Genomic DNA, 22055 nt, shown 5'->3' with positions numbered 1-22055 from the left:
CTCTCTCATACTCCTCTCTACTCCCCTTCATCCTCTTCCTCTTCTTGAATAGTCCCACTCAACTTTCACTTTCTTTCTCCTAGACTCTACATACAAGAGACAATATGTGGTTCTTTTGTTTCTGAGTCAGGTTTATTTTGCCTGAGATGATGATCTCCAGTTCCATCCATTTTCCTACAAATGACACCATCTTGTGCCTCATTAGGGCTCATAATGCTCCATGGTATATGTATACTGCATTTTCTCTAACTTTTAGTCCATTCACAGGTACCTAGGCTGATTCCATGACTTGGTTATTGTAAATACTGCTGCAATAAACATGGGTACACAGGTTTCTCAATTGCAGGTTGATGTTGGTTCCTTTGGAGGAAATAGCTATTCCAGCAATGGTATAGTTGGATCACACAGAGGGTCTATTTTCAGGTTTTGAGGTAAGTCCATGCTGATTTCCATAGTGGCTATACTAATTTACATTCTCACCAACAGTGTATAAGGGTGATTTTTCCCCCTCACATCCTCGCAACATTTGTTGTTTGTTTTCTTGATAATAGCCATTCTGACTAAGGTGAGATGGAATTTCAATGTCATATTGACTTGCATTTCCCTGAGGACTGAAGATGTCAAACACATTCATGTCTTTAATTTTTATTTCTTCTTTTGAAAAGTGTCTCTTCAGTTCATTTGCCCACTTACTGATTAGATATTTGTTTTTTTTAAGGTTTAATGTTTTGAGTTCTTTGTACATTCTGGATAGTAATCACATGTGGGATGAATAACTGCCAAACACATTTTTCCATTCTGTAGGCTACCCCTTCACTCTGTTGTTTCCTTTGAGTGCAGAAACTTTTTAATCTAGTGGAATCCCATTTGCCCACTCTTGCTATTATTTCTTGAGTTTTTGCAGCTCCATTTAGAAAGTCACTGCCCATGCCAACATCTTATATTGTTTCCATATATTTTCCTCTAGTAGTTTTAAAGTGTCAGGTCTTATATTAAGGTCTTTGATCCATTTTGAATTGATGTTTGTAGAGAGTGACAGATGAAGATCTACAGTCTTCAACCTGTGGATATACAGTTTTCCCAGTACTATTTGTTGATGAGTCTGCCTTTTCTGCAATGGATGTTTTTGGCACCTTTGTTGAAAATAAAATGACCGTAACTGTGTGGATACCCTTCTTGGACCTCTCTTATTTCAACATGTCTGTACTTGTGCCAGTACCATGCTGTTTTTGTTACTATGATCTAATAGTATTTCCCAACCAGGTGTTGGTATACCTAAAGCATTAATCTTTTTGTTTAGGATTGCTTTGGTTATTCTGGGTCATTTGATTCCATATGAATTTTAGGATTGCTTTTTCTAGTTCTGTGAAGAATGCCATTGGCATTTTTGATGGAGATTGTACTGAATCTGTAGATATTTTTCAGGAATATGGCCTTTGCACAATATTAATTCTAACAATCCATGTACATGGAATGCTATCCCATCTTCTAGGGTCTTTAATTTCTTTCTTTAACATTTTATAGTTTTCATTGAATAGCTCCTTCAGCCCTTTGCTTAGGTTTATTTTAATTCTAAGTATTTTAAGGTATTATGAATGAATTGCTTTCCCAATTCATTTCTTAGAGTACTGATTATTGGTATATAGAAAATCTGCTGATTTTTGTACATTGATCTTGTATCTTGCTACTTTGCTAAAAATGTTTGTCAGATATAAGTTTTCTGGCTGTATCTGTAGGATACTGTAAGTATAGAACTGTATCATATGCAAATAAGGATAATTTGACTTCTTTCATTTCTTTTTATTACCTTATTGCTTTGGCTAAGAATTCAAAGAGTTCATTGAAAAAGAGTGGTAACAGTGGGCATCCTTTGAAGTCATTGATCATTTTTTAAATTTAAACTTCTGGATTTTTTGTCTGCCATTTCATCTGCTTTGGTATCTCTGAATTCAGTTATTGAATAGATAAGAATTTCTGGCAAAGTTATGTTGCCTTGCCTTTTCATATTCCTTGTGTTTCTATGTTGTGAATTGCACCTCTTTTTGGATAGATAACTCTTCCATTTTTAACTGAGGCTCTTCTTAGTGAGCAACCTTTTCCTGTGTCCTCAATACACAAAACCACTCAGGGAGAGAAGACAAATGGCAGTAACAACAACAACAACAAAACGAAATACATAAAATACTGTCAAAAATTATAAATAACAATTATACCCCTACTAAACATAGAAAGGAGAATGGGAACTCACTTTGAAAGTTCTCCCACTAACCAAATCAAGAACCATAAGAATATCAAGATAAATAGGAATAATGCATTGCTACTGAATGAGATTGGATAAAATATGAGACTGTGAATCTATATAATGAGTAAATAAAAGGTGGGGAATGAAGCTCCTCCTCCTTAGTAGAAATCAAATTTCGAGATGATGAAAATAGAAAATCCACCTTTCCCAACTATTACAGTGGTAGCTAACTCAGATAGGAGTCATCAGTGGGGACTGAAGCTGGTACATTGAAGTTTTATGAGGAACAGGATTCTAGAATAATATCAGAGTACCTCCCCTCATAATACCAATCAAGGACAAAGATGAAATTGGTAACATTATGATGTAGTTTGGCAGACAAGAGCACGGCCAGGTGATCACTTTTAACATCACCTGCAGTGGGTTGTTACCCGAAAATACCAAGTTGAATCATACTGAAAGGGCATAATATGATGGTCAGTCAAAAATGTGAGACACACAGGTGACTGGAGGCCCTCACGACCAAGGGATGAGTAATTATATAGAAGACTGTTCTTTTTTCAGGAGAATAAACCCTGTAGAAGGTAAATAGCCTGCTCTGAAAATTTTCCAAAGACCACTAATGAGGAGAGGTACAAAGAAAAAACACAGAGATGGGAGCAAAGGCAGTGACACCTGGACAGTTGGGTAATCTTGATGAAAGGGTTATGTTCTGCAGGTTTAAGTTTGAATTATTTCAAATAAATTATTGAATTAATAATCTTCCAGAGAGTATAATGGATTTCCCTCAATATTATAGGATATCCACACACTGACTGGATAGGGCTTTTTCTTCCACAGAGCTTCAGCACTGGTGAGAGAAAATTCAATCACTGGGTATGGAGATAAAATAAGCATAAGAGAAAGATTATAAATAAGAGAGGAAAACCTTTTGAATTCTCATGGATAGAATTTGTTTTCAGTTCTTCTTATAAAAGGAACAGAAAAGAATTTCCAAATGCAATTAAAGATTTATGGATTATAGTAACTTTTTGAATGGTGATTGTACTACCAAACATAAACAAAACAGTGAAAGCAACCACTCCTGCACTCCAAAGACTCTACTTATTTGCAGCCAGAAGACAGGAGAAAGATTGAAACCATTAAGGCCAATCAGGAACTACCTTTCTCATTGATACCTAAACAAAAAAGAGAGTAAACATGAATATCAATGTTTCCTATACTTTAGCTGTAAAAAAGAAAGAAGTGCAAGATTTAGTTGCACTGTGTGAACTTAGGAAAGCCTAAGACAATGCCAATAACCTCCTTCCTTGCTGAGATGCTCACCACTCAGCACAAACACATTGTGAAGCCTCAGCACAGGAGACACTTGGTTATTGATCACTAGTCTACTAGCATGGAAAGATCAGCAGGGTAAATGTGCCTTCATACACATCTCTTCAACTCGCACACATTCATTCAAATAATGCTGTCTTCTACCTCTTTTAGCACAAAATCTGAAATGATCAACACTTTCATGATTATTATGCTTCACAAAAAGCTTGTCAGCTTGTCATAAGTCATTTTTAACTAAGCATGTAGCAAAAGACAAATCTTTGAATCCACCATCCCACTCCTTATTCTCCTCCTCAGGGTTCCTTATCACAAGAAATAGACAAAGGGTGGTCATGACAGCAGGCATTGCTGTGTGGACAGACTTCTAATCCTGCACATTGCTCCTGGCCTCAGACATCAATTCTCAGTTCCTCTTCCTTTCTCTCCTAACCATATGCCAAAACTTTCTACCCTATCTTGTCATTCCCTTGCCCTGTAAAGAAATTAGCTTCTGTTAACAGAAAACACCACAGTTCCATACAAAACATCAAGACAAAGGGAAACATCCGGTTCCATACCAAAATTCAGCCACATTGAATCAAAGGAATCTTAAAACAGATCTGCCCACCCAGCTTTTGAGGGTGAGGAAAAAAGTTGCTTGTTTTCTAAAGAGGTAATTATTTTTGCTATTAAACAATCCAAACACTTAGACTATTCTATGTGAGAAAACTCGAAATCACTTCTCAACACCATAGTGAAGTACAGGCACATTTCAACAGAAATCACTGACCACTCTAACAGCTAGCACCTGTGAACTACTAGAGATATCTGATGGTGAGTAGGCTCTGTGTAAATGATCACTCTCTCTCTACACTAGCTCCCACTTCAATATCATGCTCTGACTTATGGACTCACTACTGTATGAAAAAAATGACAATCATAATTCTTAGTTCTTTTAAAAATAGTATTATCTGCATTGGTTTGGATCTTAAAGTCTCATAGATTGGACTTCATATAACACCTTGTAGTATATATTTTCTGCCTGTCAAGCCAGTTGCTGGTAGCTTACACATGCAATCCTAGGTAGTTGGGAGGCTAAGATTGGGAGGATGGTGGTTTGATTCCAGCCTGGGAAAATAGTTCATGAGAATCCATCTCAAAATAACCAGAGTAAAAAGGACTAGGGGTCTGTCTCAAGTGGCAAAGTGTTTGCTTTGCAAGTACAAAGCCCTGAGTTCAAATCCCAATCTCACTTCCTCCTAAAAATTTCTGTTTATATAGTAGAGGAAAGGTATTAAGTAAACTGATATGGACCATGAACTTATTGTATTTAAAAAGGAAAGCACTTTCACAGTATATTATCATTTCAACTCTCTTGATTCTAGAAGGACATTCAGTACATAAGTATCTAAAGTGTCTCTTTCATCAAGATTGAAGAGGCAACCCACAAAATGGAAGAAAATCTTTGCCAGCTATATGTCTGACAAGGGATTAGACTAGGAGTTCAAAAACCTAAATTTCCCCAAAACTCAATGACCCAATGAAGAAATGGGCAAATGAACTGAATAGAGCTTTTTTCAAAGGAAGAAGTCCCAATAACCACAAAAACACATGAAGAAATGCTTAACATTCCTCACCATAAAGGAAATGCAAATCAAAACCACAGTAAGATTCCACCTCACTCCTGTTAGAATCAAGAACACAAACATCAACAAATGTTGGTGAGGATGTGGGGAAAAAGGAACCCTCATACACTGTTGGTGGCCATGTAAATTAATACAACCATTGTGGAACCATTGTATGGAGGCTCCTCAAAAAACTAAAAGTAGAATTGCCATATGATCCAGCAATACCTCTCTTAGGGACATACCTGAAGGAATATAAGTCAGGTTACAATAAAGGCACCTGCACACCCATATTCATTGCAGCATTATTCACAATAGTCAGGCTATGAAAAAAGCCAAGATGCCCCACTACTGACAAACTATTAAGAAAATGTGGTATTTATATGCAATGGAATTTTATTCATGCATAAAGAAAAATAATATTTTGTCACTTGCAGGTAAATGGATGGAACTGGAGAACCCCATCTTAAATGAAATTAACCAGATTCAGAAAGCCAAATACCATGTTTTCTCTTATATGTGTAATATAGACCTAATATAAATACAAACAATACTATGAAAAACAGGTCATGCTAAGGGTAGGTCACATATGAAAGAGGGAGGGTAAAAGAAAAAATTTAAAAAGGTGAACCTTCTTAGATTGATGTACTTCCTATGCAAGAATGAATATAGAATTTTAAACTTGTTGAAATCACTGTAAGACAGGGACTAAGGTAGAAAGTAGAAAAATACAGACCATGAACCAATTTGGGTTAAACATACATACACACACACACACACACACACACACACACACACATGGAAATGTCAAAATGAAACCCCTGTATAGCTATCTTAAACAAACAAAAGAGTCTTTTGTTTTTTCAAAGACAGTATAGGAAAGCAAAACCAGTCCTGCCTGGGATGGTGGTACCAGTGGGGGGGGAGGACATAAGGAAAATGTGTAGGAGGGTGAATACGGGGTATGCACACGTGTGTGTAAATTGAAATATAAGACCTGCTGAAACTATTCCAAAAGTGGAGGGTGTGGGTGGTAAAGGAGAATGATGGGGACTATGAATTCAACTATGATATATTGTAAGACCTTTTGTAAATTTACAACAATGGCAAAAAATAACTAAATAGAAGAGTTGCCTATGTAGCCAATGTAATTCAAAGTTGTCTCTAGTTTATATGAATTGTTCGCACAAATAAATTAGTATGAAACAATACTTAAAAAATAAAAAAATTAAGTGCTGGTCTTAGAAAATTCATCAGTGCATATTCTATTTCACAGCTTGGAAAACTAAACCTGTGAGGATACAATTATATCCCCACAATCAAAATGTAATAACTCATCCGACCAGGCCTCTTTCCATCAAATCACCAGGCTTACCCAGCAAAACCCCAATGACACATTCATGGCTCAGATTCTCAAATGAAGATTGATACACACAGTACAACCATTTTTACAAAGCTTGGCAGTTCCTGTGAATGTAAAACATACATCTAACAAGTGATTCAATCAGTTCACTCCTAGATTTCACCAAAAGAAATAAAAGTGTGCCTCTGTCTATCTGTACAAATTTCAAAGCCACTGACTAGTAATAGGCAAAACTAGTAATAGGAAAACCTGTGAAGTTCACTGCAGGTGAATAAGTCATCTACTTAGTTCATGAACATACTTGATATTTGATAGCACTTCTATCTCAACTGTTTTCCGACCATGGAGAAAGCCAATCTTCTGTTTTACTCGGTAGCTGGTGATACGAAAACTTAACACTGCCTCTTTGGGAACTGTCTTCATGTCACTGGAGGTCGTCCCTGGAGGGTCACTGGTGTCTCCTTCTGACAATGAGATCGAAACTTGGTCATTACTGGAACACATCTTGAAAGTTTCTGCCTTTCTGTAGAGGGAAAACCAATAGTAGGTTGATAGTCCAGAAAAATGAACATGTAAATAATAAATAACAGCACATTTAAAGGAAGTTTTTTTTTTTAACTGCACTGCAATGAGCAGATTCTTTTCCAAAGGACAATCCACTTCCCTGTGATAAGAACAACCTCAGAACCTATAATGGGAGGCAGACACAACACTGCACTCAATTAGATACTATGTTGCTCAGAAATAAATGGGCTCTAACTGATAAATAGACTGTGAAAATTACTCAGACCTCAGCAAGAAAGAAAAGGATGGCTGAGAGTTAGACTGGTCTGACTTGAAAAGTATATTATGCCCACTAAGCCACCACCACGCCAGCCCACCAGGCCACTGCCTGTCCACTGGCCCACTGGCTGCTGCCCTCTGGCCCACTGGCACACCAGTCCCTGCCCTCCACAGGAGGGCTCCAGCACCACCAGACGCCGACTCCACACCTGCCTAGGAGATGCAGACAAACAGGACTGGATACTAAAGGAGTAACACCAGAACTGCTAAAACAATTTCTACTGTTTTGAACCAGGGGTTATTTTTTCTTTTTTTTTTTTCTTTTCTTTAAGTGTTTGTTTGTCTTGTGCATTGTTTGATTCTCTCCCTGTTGACTTATTTGGTTCTCTATTTTTTTCTCTTTTCCTCTTTCTTTTTCTTCTTCTTTTTTCTCCTTCTTTCTTGGTTTTGTTAATTTTACTATTGTAAGTTAGCTAACACTAAATTACACATAGACCAGGGACAGAAACAGTACCAAGTGGAATGATGGGAAGATGAAAAAGGGATGGAAACCATTCTCCCCTCAAAAATAAAGTAGTACAGGATTGAGAGGGAAATGAAGAAAATGGATAACCAGACCCAGACTCCAACAAAACAAAGATAAACCATACCAAGGAACCCAACAAAGCCCACAAGAACACTCTGAAAGAATAAATCCTGCAAGTAATTAATGAGAATTTCATAGAGATGTTACTAGACATGGTCAGCCAAAACGTACAGGAGGCACTCAAGAAATTCCAAGACAACAAAAATAAAGAATATGAGAATACACAAAAACAAATAAAAGAGATCATAGGAGCCCTAAATAAACACCAAAGTGAAACAGAAAACACCATACATAGAGAGATAAATGAATTAAGGATGAAAATTGACAATATTAAAGAGGAAGTGACCCATGACATAGAAAACATCAGAAAAAAAGAATGAAACAGAAATATGAAACAAAATGGAAGGCCACTACAATAAACTAGAACAAGCAGAAGACAGAACCTCAGAACTTGAAGATGAAATGGTAATTAAAGGAAAAACTAAAGAACTATTAGTCAGACAATGCAAGAATTGATGGATGCCATCAAAAGACCAAACCTGAGAATCATGGGCATAGAAGAAGGAGAAGAATTGCAAGCAAAAGGAATTTGTAATATAGTCAACAAAATAATAACAGAAAATTTCCCAAACCTAGAGAAAATTATGCCCTTTCAGGTACAAGAAGCCTCTAGGACACCAAACAGACTTGACCAAAATAGGACTACCCCACGACATATTACCATTAAAGCAACAAGCATGGAGAATAGAGAAAGAATATTGAAGGCTGTAAGAGAGAAAAAACAAATAACATATAAAGGTAAATCCATCAAAATCACAGCAGACTTCTCAATAGAAATCTTAAAAGCAAGAAGATCATGGACTGAAGTCTTCTAGGCACTGAATGAAAATAACTTCAACCCTAGGATACTCTACCCAGCAAAACTATCATTGAAAATAGATGGAGCAATAACAGTCTTCCATGATAAGCAGAAACTAAAACAATATATGACCACCAAGCCACCACTATAAAAGATTCTTCAAGGAATTCTGTACACAGAAGGTGAAAGCAAACAAAACCATGAAAGGACTGGCAGTTCCAAACCAAAGGGGAAGAAAAGGCAACAAAGTAGAGAGTAACATCGATTTAGGTGCACACAATCAAACCCTTAAACAACAAAGATAAGTAAATGACAGGAATCACCACATACCTATCAATACTAACATTGAATGTTAACATACTTAATTCTCCCAAAAAAGACACCACTTGGAAAACTGGATTAAAAAGGAAGATCCAACATTCTGCTGCCTACAGGATACCCATCTCATCAACAGAAACAAACACTGGCTGAGGGTCAAAAGCTGGAAGATTTACCAAACCAATGGTCCCTGAAAACAGGCAGGGATAGCAATACTTATCTCAGACAAAATAGACTTCAAATTTACATTGATCAAATGAGATAAAGAAGCAAACTCCATACTGATAAAAGGGGAAATACACCAAAAGTAAGTAACAATTATCAACCTATATGCCACCCAATGTCGATGCATGCAATTTCATCAAACATACTCTGAAGTACCTAAAAACATATATAGACTCCAACACAGTGGTAGTGGGAGACTTTAATACCCCCCATCACCAACAAATAGGTCATCCAAACAAAAATCAATAAAGAAATTCTAGAACTAAGTCATACCATAGGTCAAATGGACCTAGCTAATGTCTACATAATATTTCATCCAACTTCTGCACAATATACATTCCTCTCAGCAGCTCAAGGAACCTTCTTCAACACTGTTCATAACTTAGGGCACAAAGTAAGCCTCAGCAAATATAAGAAAATAGAAATAATTCCATGCATTCTATCTGATCACAATGCATTAAAACTAGAAACTAACAACAAAAACAACAGTAAAAAACATGCAAACAATTAGAAGCTGAACAACACATTGCTCAATGATCAATGGATCATTGATTAAATAAAAGAGTAAATTAAAAGGTTCCTGGAAGTTAATTAAAATGAAAACATGACGTACCAGAACCTATGGGACACACCAAAGGCAGTCCTGAAAGGAAAGTTTATAGCCATGAGTGCATATATTAAAAGGACAGAAAGATCTCAAATCAAGGACCTAATGCTACATCTCAAACTCCTAGAAAAACAAGAACAAGCAAATCCTAAAGCAGCAGAAGGAGAGAAATAATAAAAATAAGGGCTGAAGTCAACAAAATAGAAACAGAAGAAAATCAGGCAAAGAATCAATGAAACAAAAAGCTGGTTCTTTGAAAAAATAAATAAGATTGACACACCCCCGGCAAACCTGACTAGAAGAGAAAAAAACCCAAATCAGTAAAATCAGAAATGCAAAAGGGGAGATAATGACAAATACTACAGAAATTCAGGAAATCATCAGAGACTACTTTGAGAACCTATATTCTAATAAATTTGAAAATCTTGAAGAAATGGGCAGATTTCTACATACTTACAACAATCCAAAACTGAACCAAGTAGATATTAATCCACTGAGTAGATCTATAACACAAAATGAAATTGAAGCAGCAATAGAGTCTTCCAAAAAAGAAAGTCCAGTACCTGATGGATTCGCTGCTGAATTCTATCAGACTTTTAAAGAAGAACTAATACCAACCCTCCCTAAAATGTTCCATCAAGTAGAAATGGAAGGAATACTATCTAACTCACTTTATGAAACCAATATTACTTTTACCCCAAAACCAAAGACACCTCCAAAAAGGAGAATTATAGGCCAGTTTCCTTAATGAACATCACTGCAAAATGGCAAACTGAATCCGACAACACATCAGAAAGATCATCCATCACTAGGAGCCATATGGCTCCTAGCCAAAGCAATTAGGCAAGAAGAAGAAATAAAAGGAATACAAATAGGTAAAGAAACTGTCAAAATATCCTTATTTGCAGACAATATGACCCTATACCTTAAAGACCCAAAAAAACTCTACCAAAAAACTAACAGACACCATAAACCGCTACAGCAAAGTGGCAGGATACAAAATCAACTTACAAAAATCATTTGCTTTCTATACACCAATAACAAACAAATTGAGAAAGAATATATAGAAATAATTCCATTTACAATAGCCCCCCAAAACTCAAATATGTAGGAGTAAACTTAATAAAGGATGTGAATGACCTCTATAAGGACAACTACAAACCCCTGAAAAAAGAGATTGAGGAAGACTACAGAAGGTGGAGAGATCTCCCATGTTCGTGGATTGGTAGAATCAACATAGCAAAAATGGCTATACTACCAAAATCAATCCACATGTTTAATGCAATTCCCATCGAAATCCCCATGACATTCATTACAGAGATTGAAAAATCTACCCTAAAGTTCATTTGGAAACACAAGACAGCGAATAGCCAAGGCAATACGCAGCAAAAAGAGCAATGCTGAAGGTATCACGATACCCGACTTCAAACTATATTACAAAGCAATAGCAATAAAAACAGCATGGTACTGGCACAAAAGCAGACATGAAGACCACTGGAACAGAATCAAGGACCCAGATATGAATCCACACAGCTATGCTCACCAGATATGAATCCACACAGCTATGCTCACCTTATTTTTGACAAAGGCGCCAAAAACATATGATGAAGAAACGACAGCCTCTTCAACAAATGTTGCTGGGAAAAATGGTTATCCATCTGCAAAAAACTGAAACTACATCCATGTTTATCACCCTATACTAGTATCAACTCAAAGTGGATCAAGGACCTTAATATTAGACCCGAAACTCTGAAGTTAGTACAGGAAGGAACAGGGAGTACTCTGAAAATAATAGGTGTAGGCAAGGATTTCCTCAATAGAATCCCAACAGCTCAGCAACTCTGAGAAACTATGGGAAAATGGGACTTCATAAAATTAGAAAGCTTCTGCACAACAAAAGGAATAGTCTTTAAACTGAAGAGACCACCCACAGAGTGGGAGAAAATATTTGCCAGCTGTATATCAGACACAGAACTGATAACCAGAATATACAGGGATCTTGAAAATCTAAACTCTCCCAAAATCAATGAAGCAATAAGGAAATGGGCAACTGAACAAAACAGAACTTTCTCAAAAGATGATATTCAAATGGTCAAAAAACACATAAAAAAATGCTCACCACCTCTAGCCATAAAGGAAATGCAAATCTTAAATCCTGGCCTACAAATATTTATCTTAACCAAATGAGTGTTATTGTATCTCTGAGAATCATTTGTACATTAAAAAACAAGTGTATTTGGGGTCACTGTTGTTGTCCACCTAACTTATAAGATATCTAAAAATTTGATTGTTCTTAGCACTCATATATCTATTATTTTACCTAGCCAAAGATTCTAAATTTTACTCCAAAGGCAAAAGCTAAATTAATAAATAACATTTAGCCATGATGCTCATTGTTGCTGAATTCTTTGAATATTAAACCCCAAAATATATAACCTTGCAGAATGTAAAACTTGGGAGAATACTTTACTAAATCAGTGTCCTTCCAATTAGAATTGCTAGTGATGCTAGCCTTTTGCAGGTTTGGGCCCCTGTGTTCCTAATTGTAACAAGGAGACCTTAATGGTGCTGACCTAATACTCTCAATCAAAATTATTATTCTAAAATACTGCAAGCAATGTAAATAACTAGGCTATTTTGTCAATTCCTAAACTGTTTTTTTAAAAAACTTTAGCCACAAACATTCTAAGCTTTTTTGTCATCTGCATCTTGGTTCTTTTGGAGCATTTACCATCAGGCTTATAGATCACTCTAGCAAGTATTATCTGACAAATGAGATGGTTTGTTAAATATTGTTTTTGTTTTGTGTTTTCCTTATAAAACTTTGTAATTGTTGTCTGTTGACATTCTGAAAAATACGCTCTCTAACAACCGCAACCTGAGTGGAATTTTTGAGCTATTAGGACATCATTAACAGGACAGACAGAATTAAATTTACAAGTGGACTTCAGGCAAACCCAGCCTGAGAGCCACTCTTTCTAAACCTCTTAATTGAAATTTGGCCAAAAGTGTCTCATTGACACTGGTTTCCATATGACCTGTCTATCACTTCCCCTCTGATACAGAATTGGATCATACCAGCTGGGAAAAGCTCATCCTGGGGATTAGGAACAAACCAGGAGGAAGTTAGAAGATATTTTTAGAAACAAAAACTTCTCAGAAAAGAAGGCAAGGTGTTAGAATACAAATGGAGTCACTTGTGCCAAAAAGAAACCAAAGGCAAGAGGTTATGAAGAAAGGGGTTCTTATGCATGGCACCTGTAATAGAAGGCAAACTCATATTTTTGGACAAGGCCCTCTATTTAAAGAGAAACACAAATGACTATTTCTACTGACTTCAAACTTACCCTTTTAGTACTCCACAGTTTGTCTTCTATTACTCCCCCTTCTGCTTTATAATTGTGCTTCCAGTTTTAGAGTTAAACACAGGTATTCTTGACTTATTACTCAAGTTATTACAATTTTTCCACTTCTCATGTACTTGTTTGTCCCCTGCAAAGTCATTTTGGCTGACATGCTAATTTCCCCAAGATTGAGGAATGTTCAAGCATAAGGACGGAGTTGTAACAGGTGCTTAAACTGCTTTTACTGAAAATCACTGACTCCTTACTTATGAATTAACTAAGAGTAGGAGAAACACTTGACATCCCTGCCTCCATTTTTGAATCTGTCTTTGCTCTGAACCATTCACCTTGAAGCTACCTTGGGATCTAGGAAGGACAGGACTGATTGATGACATCTTTAGCTGTAGGGACAGAAGAATGGAACAGCAGAGCTTTCTTAGGAGGCTCTCCAGACATAAGCAACAACTTGCTTATCCTTACCAGACTGCTGCCCTCAAGTGGTGATTGTGATAACAACTCTCCAGAACCGCTTCCCAAACCAGGACTGAGACTTGAACTGTTCAACTATGCATACTTCTCACCTCCTGCCTTAATTATTTCCCAATTTCAACCTATAGCTCAAGTCTATACCCAGTGCTTCTAGACTGAAGTGCCTCCTTTGTCTCTTCCCACAGCTGGCTGTCCCATGTACTAAAACTCATTTTTCTGCCCTTCACCACTATTCCTCTTCATTTGACATGTTGGGGTGAGTGGTTGGATCTGATATGGGGGACCTTGATGCTTGGCCCTGGGGCCTAAAACTAGATTTCATTGTCACAAAACTATCACATTTCCTATTCAACTTAAAAGTCTTTTGTTTTCCCATAAATTCCTTCTCCTTCCGTCATAGGCCTTATTAAGGCTATAAATAAGCCCCAAATTCTAACCTCTCCTTTGAGTAATGTTTTTCTTTGAACCTGTGATTACACTTTCTCCTGCTAACCTGGTTTTTTTTCAGTTAAATCCACATGTCTCTAAACACTCACCCTAAAAGGAGAGAGGCAAAGAGTTTCTTCCGCTGCACTCTAGACCAAGAAAGTTCAAGGACTGAGCCCTGAGGTTATGCTTTAAACTGCAGAGATTAGGAAACATCAGGTATAGCTATTGAACTTGACAAAGTAAAAAATTAGCTGTTTACTTAGCTCCTAACAATTATGAAACTAATCACATGCAATAATCTGGTTTCTTGATGTGTTAAGAAATGTCTACAAATATGACTCCAAAAAGTGACTCTCTTATGTATTGTAACTCAACACAATGAGGGAGGTTAAAAAGTATCTGTTCTTCTATCTGCTTTTTTTCAGTAGCGTATACAGGATAGAAAATAAGGGGTAGGTCCTGTCCACAATATGCATTCAGATGATAGTGGGCAATGGAAATGTAGGTGAGATGACTAGAAATTCAAGTTTTGATGTCACTTAATTTCAATTCACTTAAAATATAAAGCTACATTTGCTTGATGGCAGCCAAAGTGAACAATGAGGAGCTACACTGTTTACTCTGTAAGATATAATTCTGCTGGCTGTGCAACTTACAATTTTACAGCCCCATACAAGAATCATCTTTGCTGTATCTTACATCAAATGAATTAACTCCTGAGTTTCAGAAACAGTACAAAACTTATGTTTTAATGTATGTCTACACTGCATAATGTTTAAATCAGGCTAAAAGTGGCCAATTTCCTCAAACATCAGTTCTTCATGATAAAAAAATTAAAATCTTTTATTGTATTTTATTGAAATATACAATGAATAAATATTATCTGTAGTCACTCATGTATGATAGCACCAAGAGGGTTTTCCTTGGAGTGGTGTCAGTGGTCAATACCCTGAAAGCAGAGTTTATACAACAATGTTTTCAATTCTGAAAACTGCAGTTACAGAGACTAAATCTTACTGTTTTACTGTTGTCACTTTTACTGGGAAGATGATAAGAAGAAAATTAGGCTGAACTGTGAGTACAGTTGGCAGAGGATGTGCTACCAAAACATACTTTTCCTTTTTTGATAATAAGTCACTAATGTGCATCAGTCTTTAATTTCCCAAAGATCCCCTGCTGGCTTTCCTGAGTATCTTGTCATGCTGGAGGGTCAGAATGTCCAGGTTGTGTGAGGAGAAGAAAGGAAGGAGACCATATAGTCCAGGTCTACCCATGTTTCCATGGTCAAGATTTAGCTCCTGGCCAGGCACTTGTGGCCTTTAATGGCCTTTCCTTAAGTCTCTTATCTTCTTTCTTCCTGCCCCTCTCTGAAAGCTAAATGCAAGCATAATGAACTGCATGCATCTCCCCACATCTCTTTCAGGGTTAGTCTGAACATTCTGTTTTTAAAACTCCAAATAAAACAAAACTCCACTTGACTAGCTATTCTTTTTCTACTTAAAATTTATGTACCATAAAATTTACAAGAATTTTGTCCGAATAATATTAATTTGCGACAGAAAATCAAGACTTTGGAAAATATTTGCTCACCAATAGGCTATATCAAGTGGAAGACAGACTACTGGGTTTGAGGACAAATGATGAATTACTGCATTCACAAAGGCATAAAGACAAAACAAGAATTATGAAGCACAACTTTAAAGGCCTCTGGTATATGATTAAGAGATCAAACTTAGGAGTTTTTGGAATAGAAGATGGTGTTGGAATATAGAGGAAAGGCCTTATGCCTTTCATTTAACTGAAGAGGTTAACTGATGGTGGAAAATTCTCCAAATCTATTGAAACATGTGGACATCAAGGTGCTAAAGCATTTAAAACCTGATATGACCACAGAAGGATTTCTTCATGTCATATTAGAGTTAAAATGTCAAGAAGCAAGTCAAAGAACAGTGAAAGTTAGTATAAGCACCAAGTTTCTTGTAAAGGTAAACCTCTCTGAATAAGTCCAGGAGAATTTGCAATGATATATTTCAAGTCCAGAGTGAAAATAACTGTCAACCAAGAATATATATCAAGGTTTCTTTTAACATCAACAAAGACATAAAGACCCTCCAAGACAAGTACAAACTAAAGTAATTCATGACCACTAACCAGCATTGCAGAAGATACTTGAAGGAATTCTACACACAGAGGAGGAAGAAGGAAATCCACAGACATGATAGCTCAGGAAAAAACAAGTCTCACTAAAGAAGAAACAAATGAGAATTAGGAAAAAAAATCAAACATAATTAACTCAGTAAACCAGCAAACCTCTAAGATAAGTAGGAAGAAAAAGAACACAAAGTATTCAAAATAACCAGAAAGGAAAACAACAAAGTTGCAGAAATTAGCACATAGCTTTCAATAGCAACCCTAAATGTATATGATCTTAACTCTCCAGTGAAGAGGTATAGCCCATATGACCAGATTAAAACACAAATGCTTACTGTCTGTAAAGCAACTCACTTATAGGCAAAGACAAACAGAGACTGAAAGTGAAAGAATGAAAAATGATACCCAAGCAAATGGAATCTGAAAGGAAGCAGAAACAGCTATACTCATATTTGATAAAGCAGACACGAAGCCAAAATTAGTCAGAAAGATGAAGAGGTATGAAAATGTCTCTACAAAATGTACCAGTAATACACATTTAAAAAGTTTTTTTTTTAAAAATTGTTGTGCTGGGTGGTGGTACCTTGTGGCATTTACAAAAATTCTTATAATATATCAAATATATCGAACTGGAATTCACTCCCTCTATCATTCTTCTTCATCCCCTTCTCCCCTCATTCCTGGTAAAGTTTCAACAGGTATCATTTTTCCATTTACATCCAGGTGTGTACATCATATTCAACCTCCTTCACTATTTCCCCACCTCCTCCTCCCTTCCACTGGTACCAACCCCCCCCCCAAGAAGGACCTGTTCTGTCTTCCTGTTCTGCGTTTTTGTATAAGAAGAGAAGGAGCAGAAAAATGTCATTTTTGGTTGTTCAAGATGTTCCTGATGGCACTTCCAGGTTTATATGTATCATAGCCTGAAAAGGTTTTTTAAAGAGATAATTTATCTTGTTTTCTATTGCCTTTGTTAGACCTATAATTACTGAGAGACTTGAGTAAAGCTTTGTGCAAGCATTTTTTTGAATTTTTAAATGATCACTTTATAATCCTGGTTAAATCTGGTACATTACTCTAGTTAGATAAACAACTATTATTTAACATTATTATAATATGTGTGACATCCCGTATATCTGTGACTAAAGATTTATACACACCTGAGGGCTAAAAGAGGCGTGTGTCTAAGCTTCGTCTAACTTCTGCAAGTTTGTAGAGTTGACAGTATATGACTTTCATATATGCAGTGTAACCAATAAGTGCTCTCTTGTATACAATACTTATTGTATCTAGAAGTGAAACCTACAAAAGAGTCAATGAAATGTTCAGCATTTCTTCTGTTTGTATTTGGTACCATTCAGATGGAAAAACCCTTGCCATTTGGACCGTCCTGCCATTTAAATCCTGGTCAGACCTGTTGCACACTAAGCATTTTGTTATTGTATATATGAGTTGCCCATGCTCATCAGGTAATTAGCCTACTTGTGGTCATTAGCACTGTCTCCTGAACTTGTAAGAGATCTAAGGCTGTCCTTTGATGTAGGCTTGTTAAAGGCACACTTGTCCTGCAGAGGCACGGATTCTCAACTTTACACTAAAAGTAAAAGCTAAGTTAATAGATACAAAGGGCCTCTGTGTAGCTGTGATACTGATTTACACTGGCTTCTTAAATGTATTTGTGTTCCCCACTGTACAGGCTTCTAAAGTACAAAGCATAGGAGAATACCTTATGTAGAGATGTCTTCCCAACTAAAAATTAGTAGCAGTAATAGCTTTTTTCAGAGTTCTGTTTGTGTGTCCCTAATTGTATCATGACCATCATCTCTGAAGAAAGATACCTAACCATGCCCATACACTTTGCCTTTTATATGTAAGAGGGAGCCTGTTGAGAAATTCCTATGAATTTAAGTAGTGGAGTAGGTAAAGAATACTTTGGGAAGGTAGTGTCTAGAATGTCCATTTCTTTGTAGGATTGTGACACCATATGCCTTCAAAGTGCCCTAAGAGGGAGATCCCAAGGCCTGTTACTTTCTAGAGTCTCTTTTTAACCATTTAGGATAATTTAAAGGACTAAATGCAGGTGAATTAAGCTAATACCGTCTGGGCCTAATAACTAATCTGCAGCCAGAAGTAGCTAATTTCTGCTCTAAATAGTTCCAAAGCCTTACCATTAAATGCCAGGAAAAGCTTCTGAAGACCCAGCAAGTTTTGCCCCTTGTTTTCATTGAACGGTTGTTCTGATCCATCTCTCTGCATTAAGGCACCCAGCATGCAGCTTCACTGAGAGCATAGGGCCCTTCAGCTGCTCATGTCAATTCTAAGCGTGCTCCCTCATGGCAGCTTGCACTCTAGGTCTCATTTTATTTTCAATTTACCATACCTATGTTCACTTCAAATGTTCCACAGATGCTTAATAACTATAAGTGCAAAGACCAATTTTGCACATGTGTATATTTTAATACATCTTAATGCAAAAGAATGTCTTTCCTAAGGGAACTCCCAAACAATGCCTAGGCGTAGAAGAAAGAAGTCCAATAAACATTTGTGACTATGAATCTGTATGTTTTTCTGAAAAGGAATGAGCTTTTTACATTTCCACTAATGCACAAGAAAGTAAAACAAGGCAACACTACAGAAACATGAAATTTTAAGCCAACAGATTTATCATTTTTTCTGACACTTTTCTGTATTTCTTAAACTTTTTAAGTATTTTTAATAAACATTGTAATAAAGTAGTCAATTTATTAAGATAATTATTAAAATTCAACTATCCACAGGAAAATTGCAGGAGGTTGCTCAATACCTCTTTAGCAAGCCACTCAAAGTTCCCTACACGAATTTCATAACATGGGAATAAGAAAAAGAATAAATTGGTCGATCCCGTTAAAATACTGAGGTCAGCAATTTTCTCCCCGCCCTGCAGTAACTCCCGATAGATTTCAGTAGGTTTCACACATCCACCATCAAATACACTCCTCTTCTCAGGTTGGAAGCAGGGTGTCCCTTACCGGGCGGCCCAACACCATACCGCGTCTGGGTCTCTGACACCACATCACGTTCAGAATGCAGCTGTATTTCACACTCACTCTCAGATGAAACTGCGGATCCTTCGGTCCCCTCCTTTCAGCTGCGTGTTTTTTCTCACGAAATGCACACACGACACCGGCCGCCCTCTCCCGCCACACCCAGCCCAATGTACTCACTGGGCTCATCCAGGTAAGCAGGACTGGGAACTCAGGATGCAAGACGTACACACAGAGACAAGGTAGTGACTGTCACCGACACAGGAGACCTAAGTCACGGGCCGTGCAAACATGGCCCGAGGCAGTGGCCTCCACTCTTCTGTGCACTGCTCCTCCTGAAATCGAAAGCTCCCCAGGTTCCTGACTCAGGTCCCGCGGCAGGGCGAGCTCTGTCCTGCGCACTGGGGACTCGCTGGGCGTGACCAAGGGACACCCCGCGCAGCCGCGCTCCCAGGCTGGACGCACACCCGGGACCACTGGGCTGGGGCGGCACAGGCCAGGCGCCCCGCAGGCGGTGGCGCGGACCCGGCTGCAGAGGCCCAGGTCCATCTGAGCACTCAGGGTCGGTGGCCGCTTCCTCCTCCCCTGCTGACGTGCAGGATGGGGCGCCGCCTGCAGGGCTGGGATTTGTGGTCCAGGGCCAAGAGGACTGACTGCTGGGGAGCCTCAGGTGCAACCCCAATCCCTGTCTTTTACAGATCTGGAAAATGAGCAGAGGTGGATATGAGGTCATCAGAGTGGGAGAGCATGGAGTGACTGGGGGGACAGTGGAGAAGTTGACAGAGGTGGCGGGGTTATTTCTTGGTTCATACAACCTTCTTTGCATAGCAGATCAATTAAGAAATCATCTATCTGGTTATGATCTTCTCGGGTAACTAAACCCTATAAAAGGAGCACATGGTCTTCTGTGGTAGTGCAAGCCAGTGATCCCAGCACTAAGGAGGCTGCAGCTGGAGGATTGGGAGTTCCAGGCCAGCCTGGACTCATGGTCAGACACTGCCTCAAAAAATAAAAAGGAGTGTGTGAGGTCCGACCTTAATTAGGCATGGATAATTAACAATTAACCCGATGGAGAGTCACATGGTATAGTAGAAAGAGTATGGAACATGTGTCATTACAAAAAGGTGAAATGTTGACAGTTCACCATATTCAATTTCAATATCCACAGAAGTCTTCTGTTTAAATAAACTTTTTATCAAAGTATGAAACCACACAAAGTACAGAAAATCTAACTAGACGATTCGATGGATGCTCACGATGCTTGCACATCTGTGTATCTGCCACAGAGATTTTTAAAAGTAACATTAGCAGAACCCCACAAGCACCAGAGATGCTGGCCCATGCCAGTACTCCCAGCACACAAGTTCAAGGCCAGCCTAAGCTACATAATGAGATCTTGTCTCCAAAAATGAACAACAAAAACAAGAATACCCCAGAAACCATTGTAGTCATACAACTTCCAAAGTTTACCACTATTTTGACTATTTTTTATTCTGACTTTGGTTTTATCCACTTTTCTTTATTTTTAATTTTTGTTTATTAACAGTTTTGGTGATCTATGCAGTGCCTTGGGCATGCCCACACTGTACACTGAGCTACATCCCTAGCCTCTGGAGATTTTAATAGATTTACTTCATGACCTTCCTTATTGATTCTGCATCCTAAAAGTCCTCCCCAAGATCACTGGGGACCTCTTCATTGCACAATCCTGTATACTCTTTTCCATCTCATGGGTGTTTGGTTCAGTGGCATTTGGCTTCCGGAAACTGCCTTCCTTTCACTTCTGTAACTCCCTCTCTTCCCACTGCAATGTTTTATTTTTGTCAGCACCAGGATTTGAACCCAGGGCCTCACACTTGCTAAGTAGGTGCTTTACTCTGCCAGCCCAAAACTTTCCTTTTTGGTGGCACTGGGTTTTGAACTCAGGGCCTCAGTCTTGCTAAGCAATGAGTGCTCTTACTTCTTGAGCCACTCTACCAGCTACTCCCTCTCTTCTTGTCTTCCTCTTTATCCTATTCACTTTCACGCTTTTCCTCTTTTGGAAACAGCATTAAATCTTGCATTTTCTGTGATTGGGAGTTTGGCTTTCTTTTTAGGTGATCTTTCCATGAACTTCAAGTAGTACTCTTATAGAAATTCCTAAGTCCCTCTCCCCAGCTGTGAACCTCTCTTATAAGCCAGACACTTTATGCCATCTTCTACTGGACATCTGCAATGGAATATCTCACAGGCATCTCTTCCCCAACTGTTCTAAACTTGTGTCATCATCCCATCCGTCCAAACTTGCTTCAGTCATGTTCTCTATCTCCCACATGGATGTCTTACCCAAACTTGAGTGACCTCCAAGTTTTACCAGTCAGCTCACTGGGGTCCTTTTGGTGTACCTGAATTAGAATCATGGGTAGTCAAGGTGAAGCTCTTCCAGGCCCTTGACTGTTTTTGTAATCACCTGCAGCCAGTGGCAGCAGACAGTAGCAAAAATCAGCAGGTGGCACGCTGTAATGTTAATAGCTCTTGTTCTGGCCATGGGTGCCAGAACCCTTTGTCCTACTGTAACACATATTACAACTCTTGAGTCTTGAGTGCAAGTATCCCAGTCCTTGAAGCGAGTGTTACAGCTCTCTGGAACTCCTCCAGTGAACAGACCCTGCAGTTTCTCTTCTCTCTGACTTTCCCCAGCCTCAGCTGTGCACCATC

General features: G+C 38.1%; 1 protein-coding gene across 3 annotated transcripts in view; it reads right to left on the bottom strand.

Moving 5' to 3' along the window:
* LOC109687266 (broad substrate specificity ATP-binding cassette transporter ABCG2) overlaps window positions 1-19885 on the bottom strand; it is a 62772-nt gene extending 42887 nt beyond the window's left edge. For 2 of the 3 annotated variants that reach the window (XM_020165095.2, XM_020165098.2), the window contains exons 1-2: window positions 19539-19885; window positions 6846-7067 (exon numbers count right to left, since the gene is read on the bottom strand). In XM_020165095.2, coding sequence (XP_020020684.1) covers window positions 6846-7048 — 203 coding nt within the window. In that variant the 5' untranslated portion in view covers window positions 7049-7067; window positions 19539-19885. The remainder of the gene's footprint in view (window positions 1-6845; window positions 7068-19538) is intronic. The other variant, XM_020165099.2, reaches the window with a different exon arrangement.
* Window positions 19886-22055: the final 2170 nt, after the last annotated feature.

Source organism: Castor canadensis, chromosome 9 (assembly GCF_047511655.1).
Source record: "Castor canadensis chromosome 9, mCasCan1.hap1v2, whole genome shotgun sequence".
NCBI classification, from domain to species: domain Eukaryota; kingdom Metazoa; phylum Chordata; class Mammalia; order Rodentia; family Castoridae; genus Castor; species Castor canadensis.
Note: the sequence above shows the minus strand (reverse complement) of the source record. Positions and strands in the feature narration are given on the sequence as shown.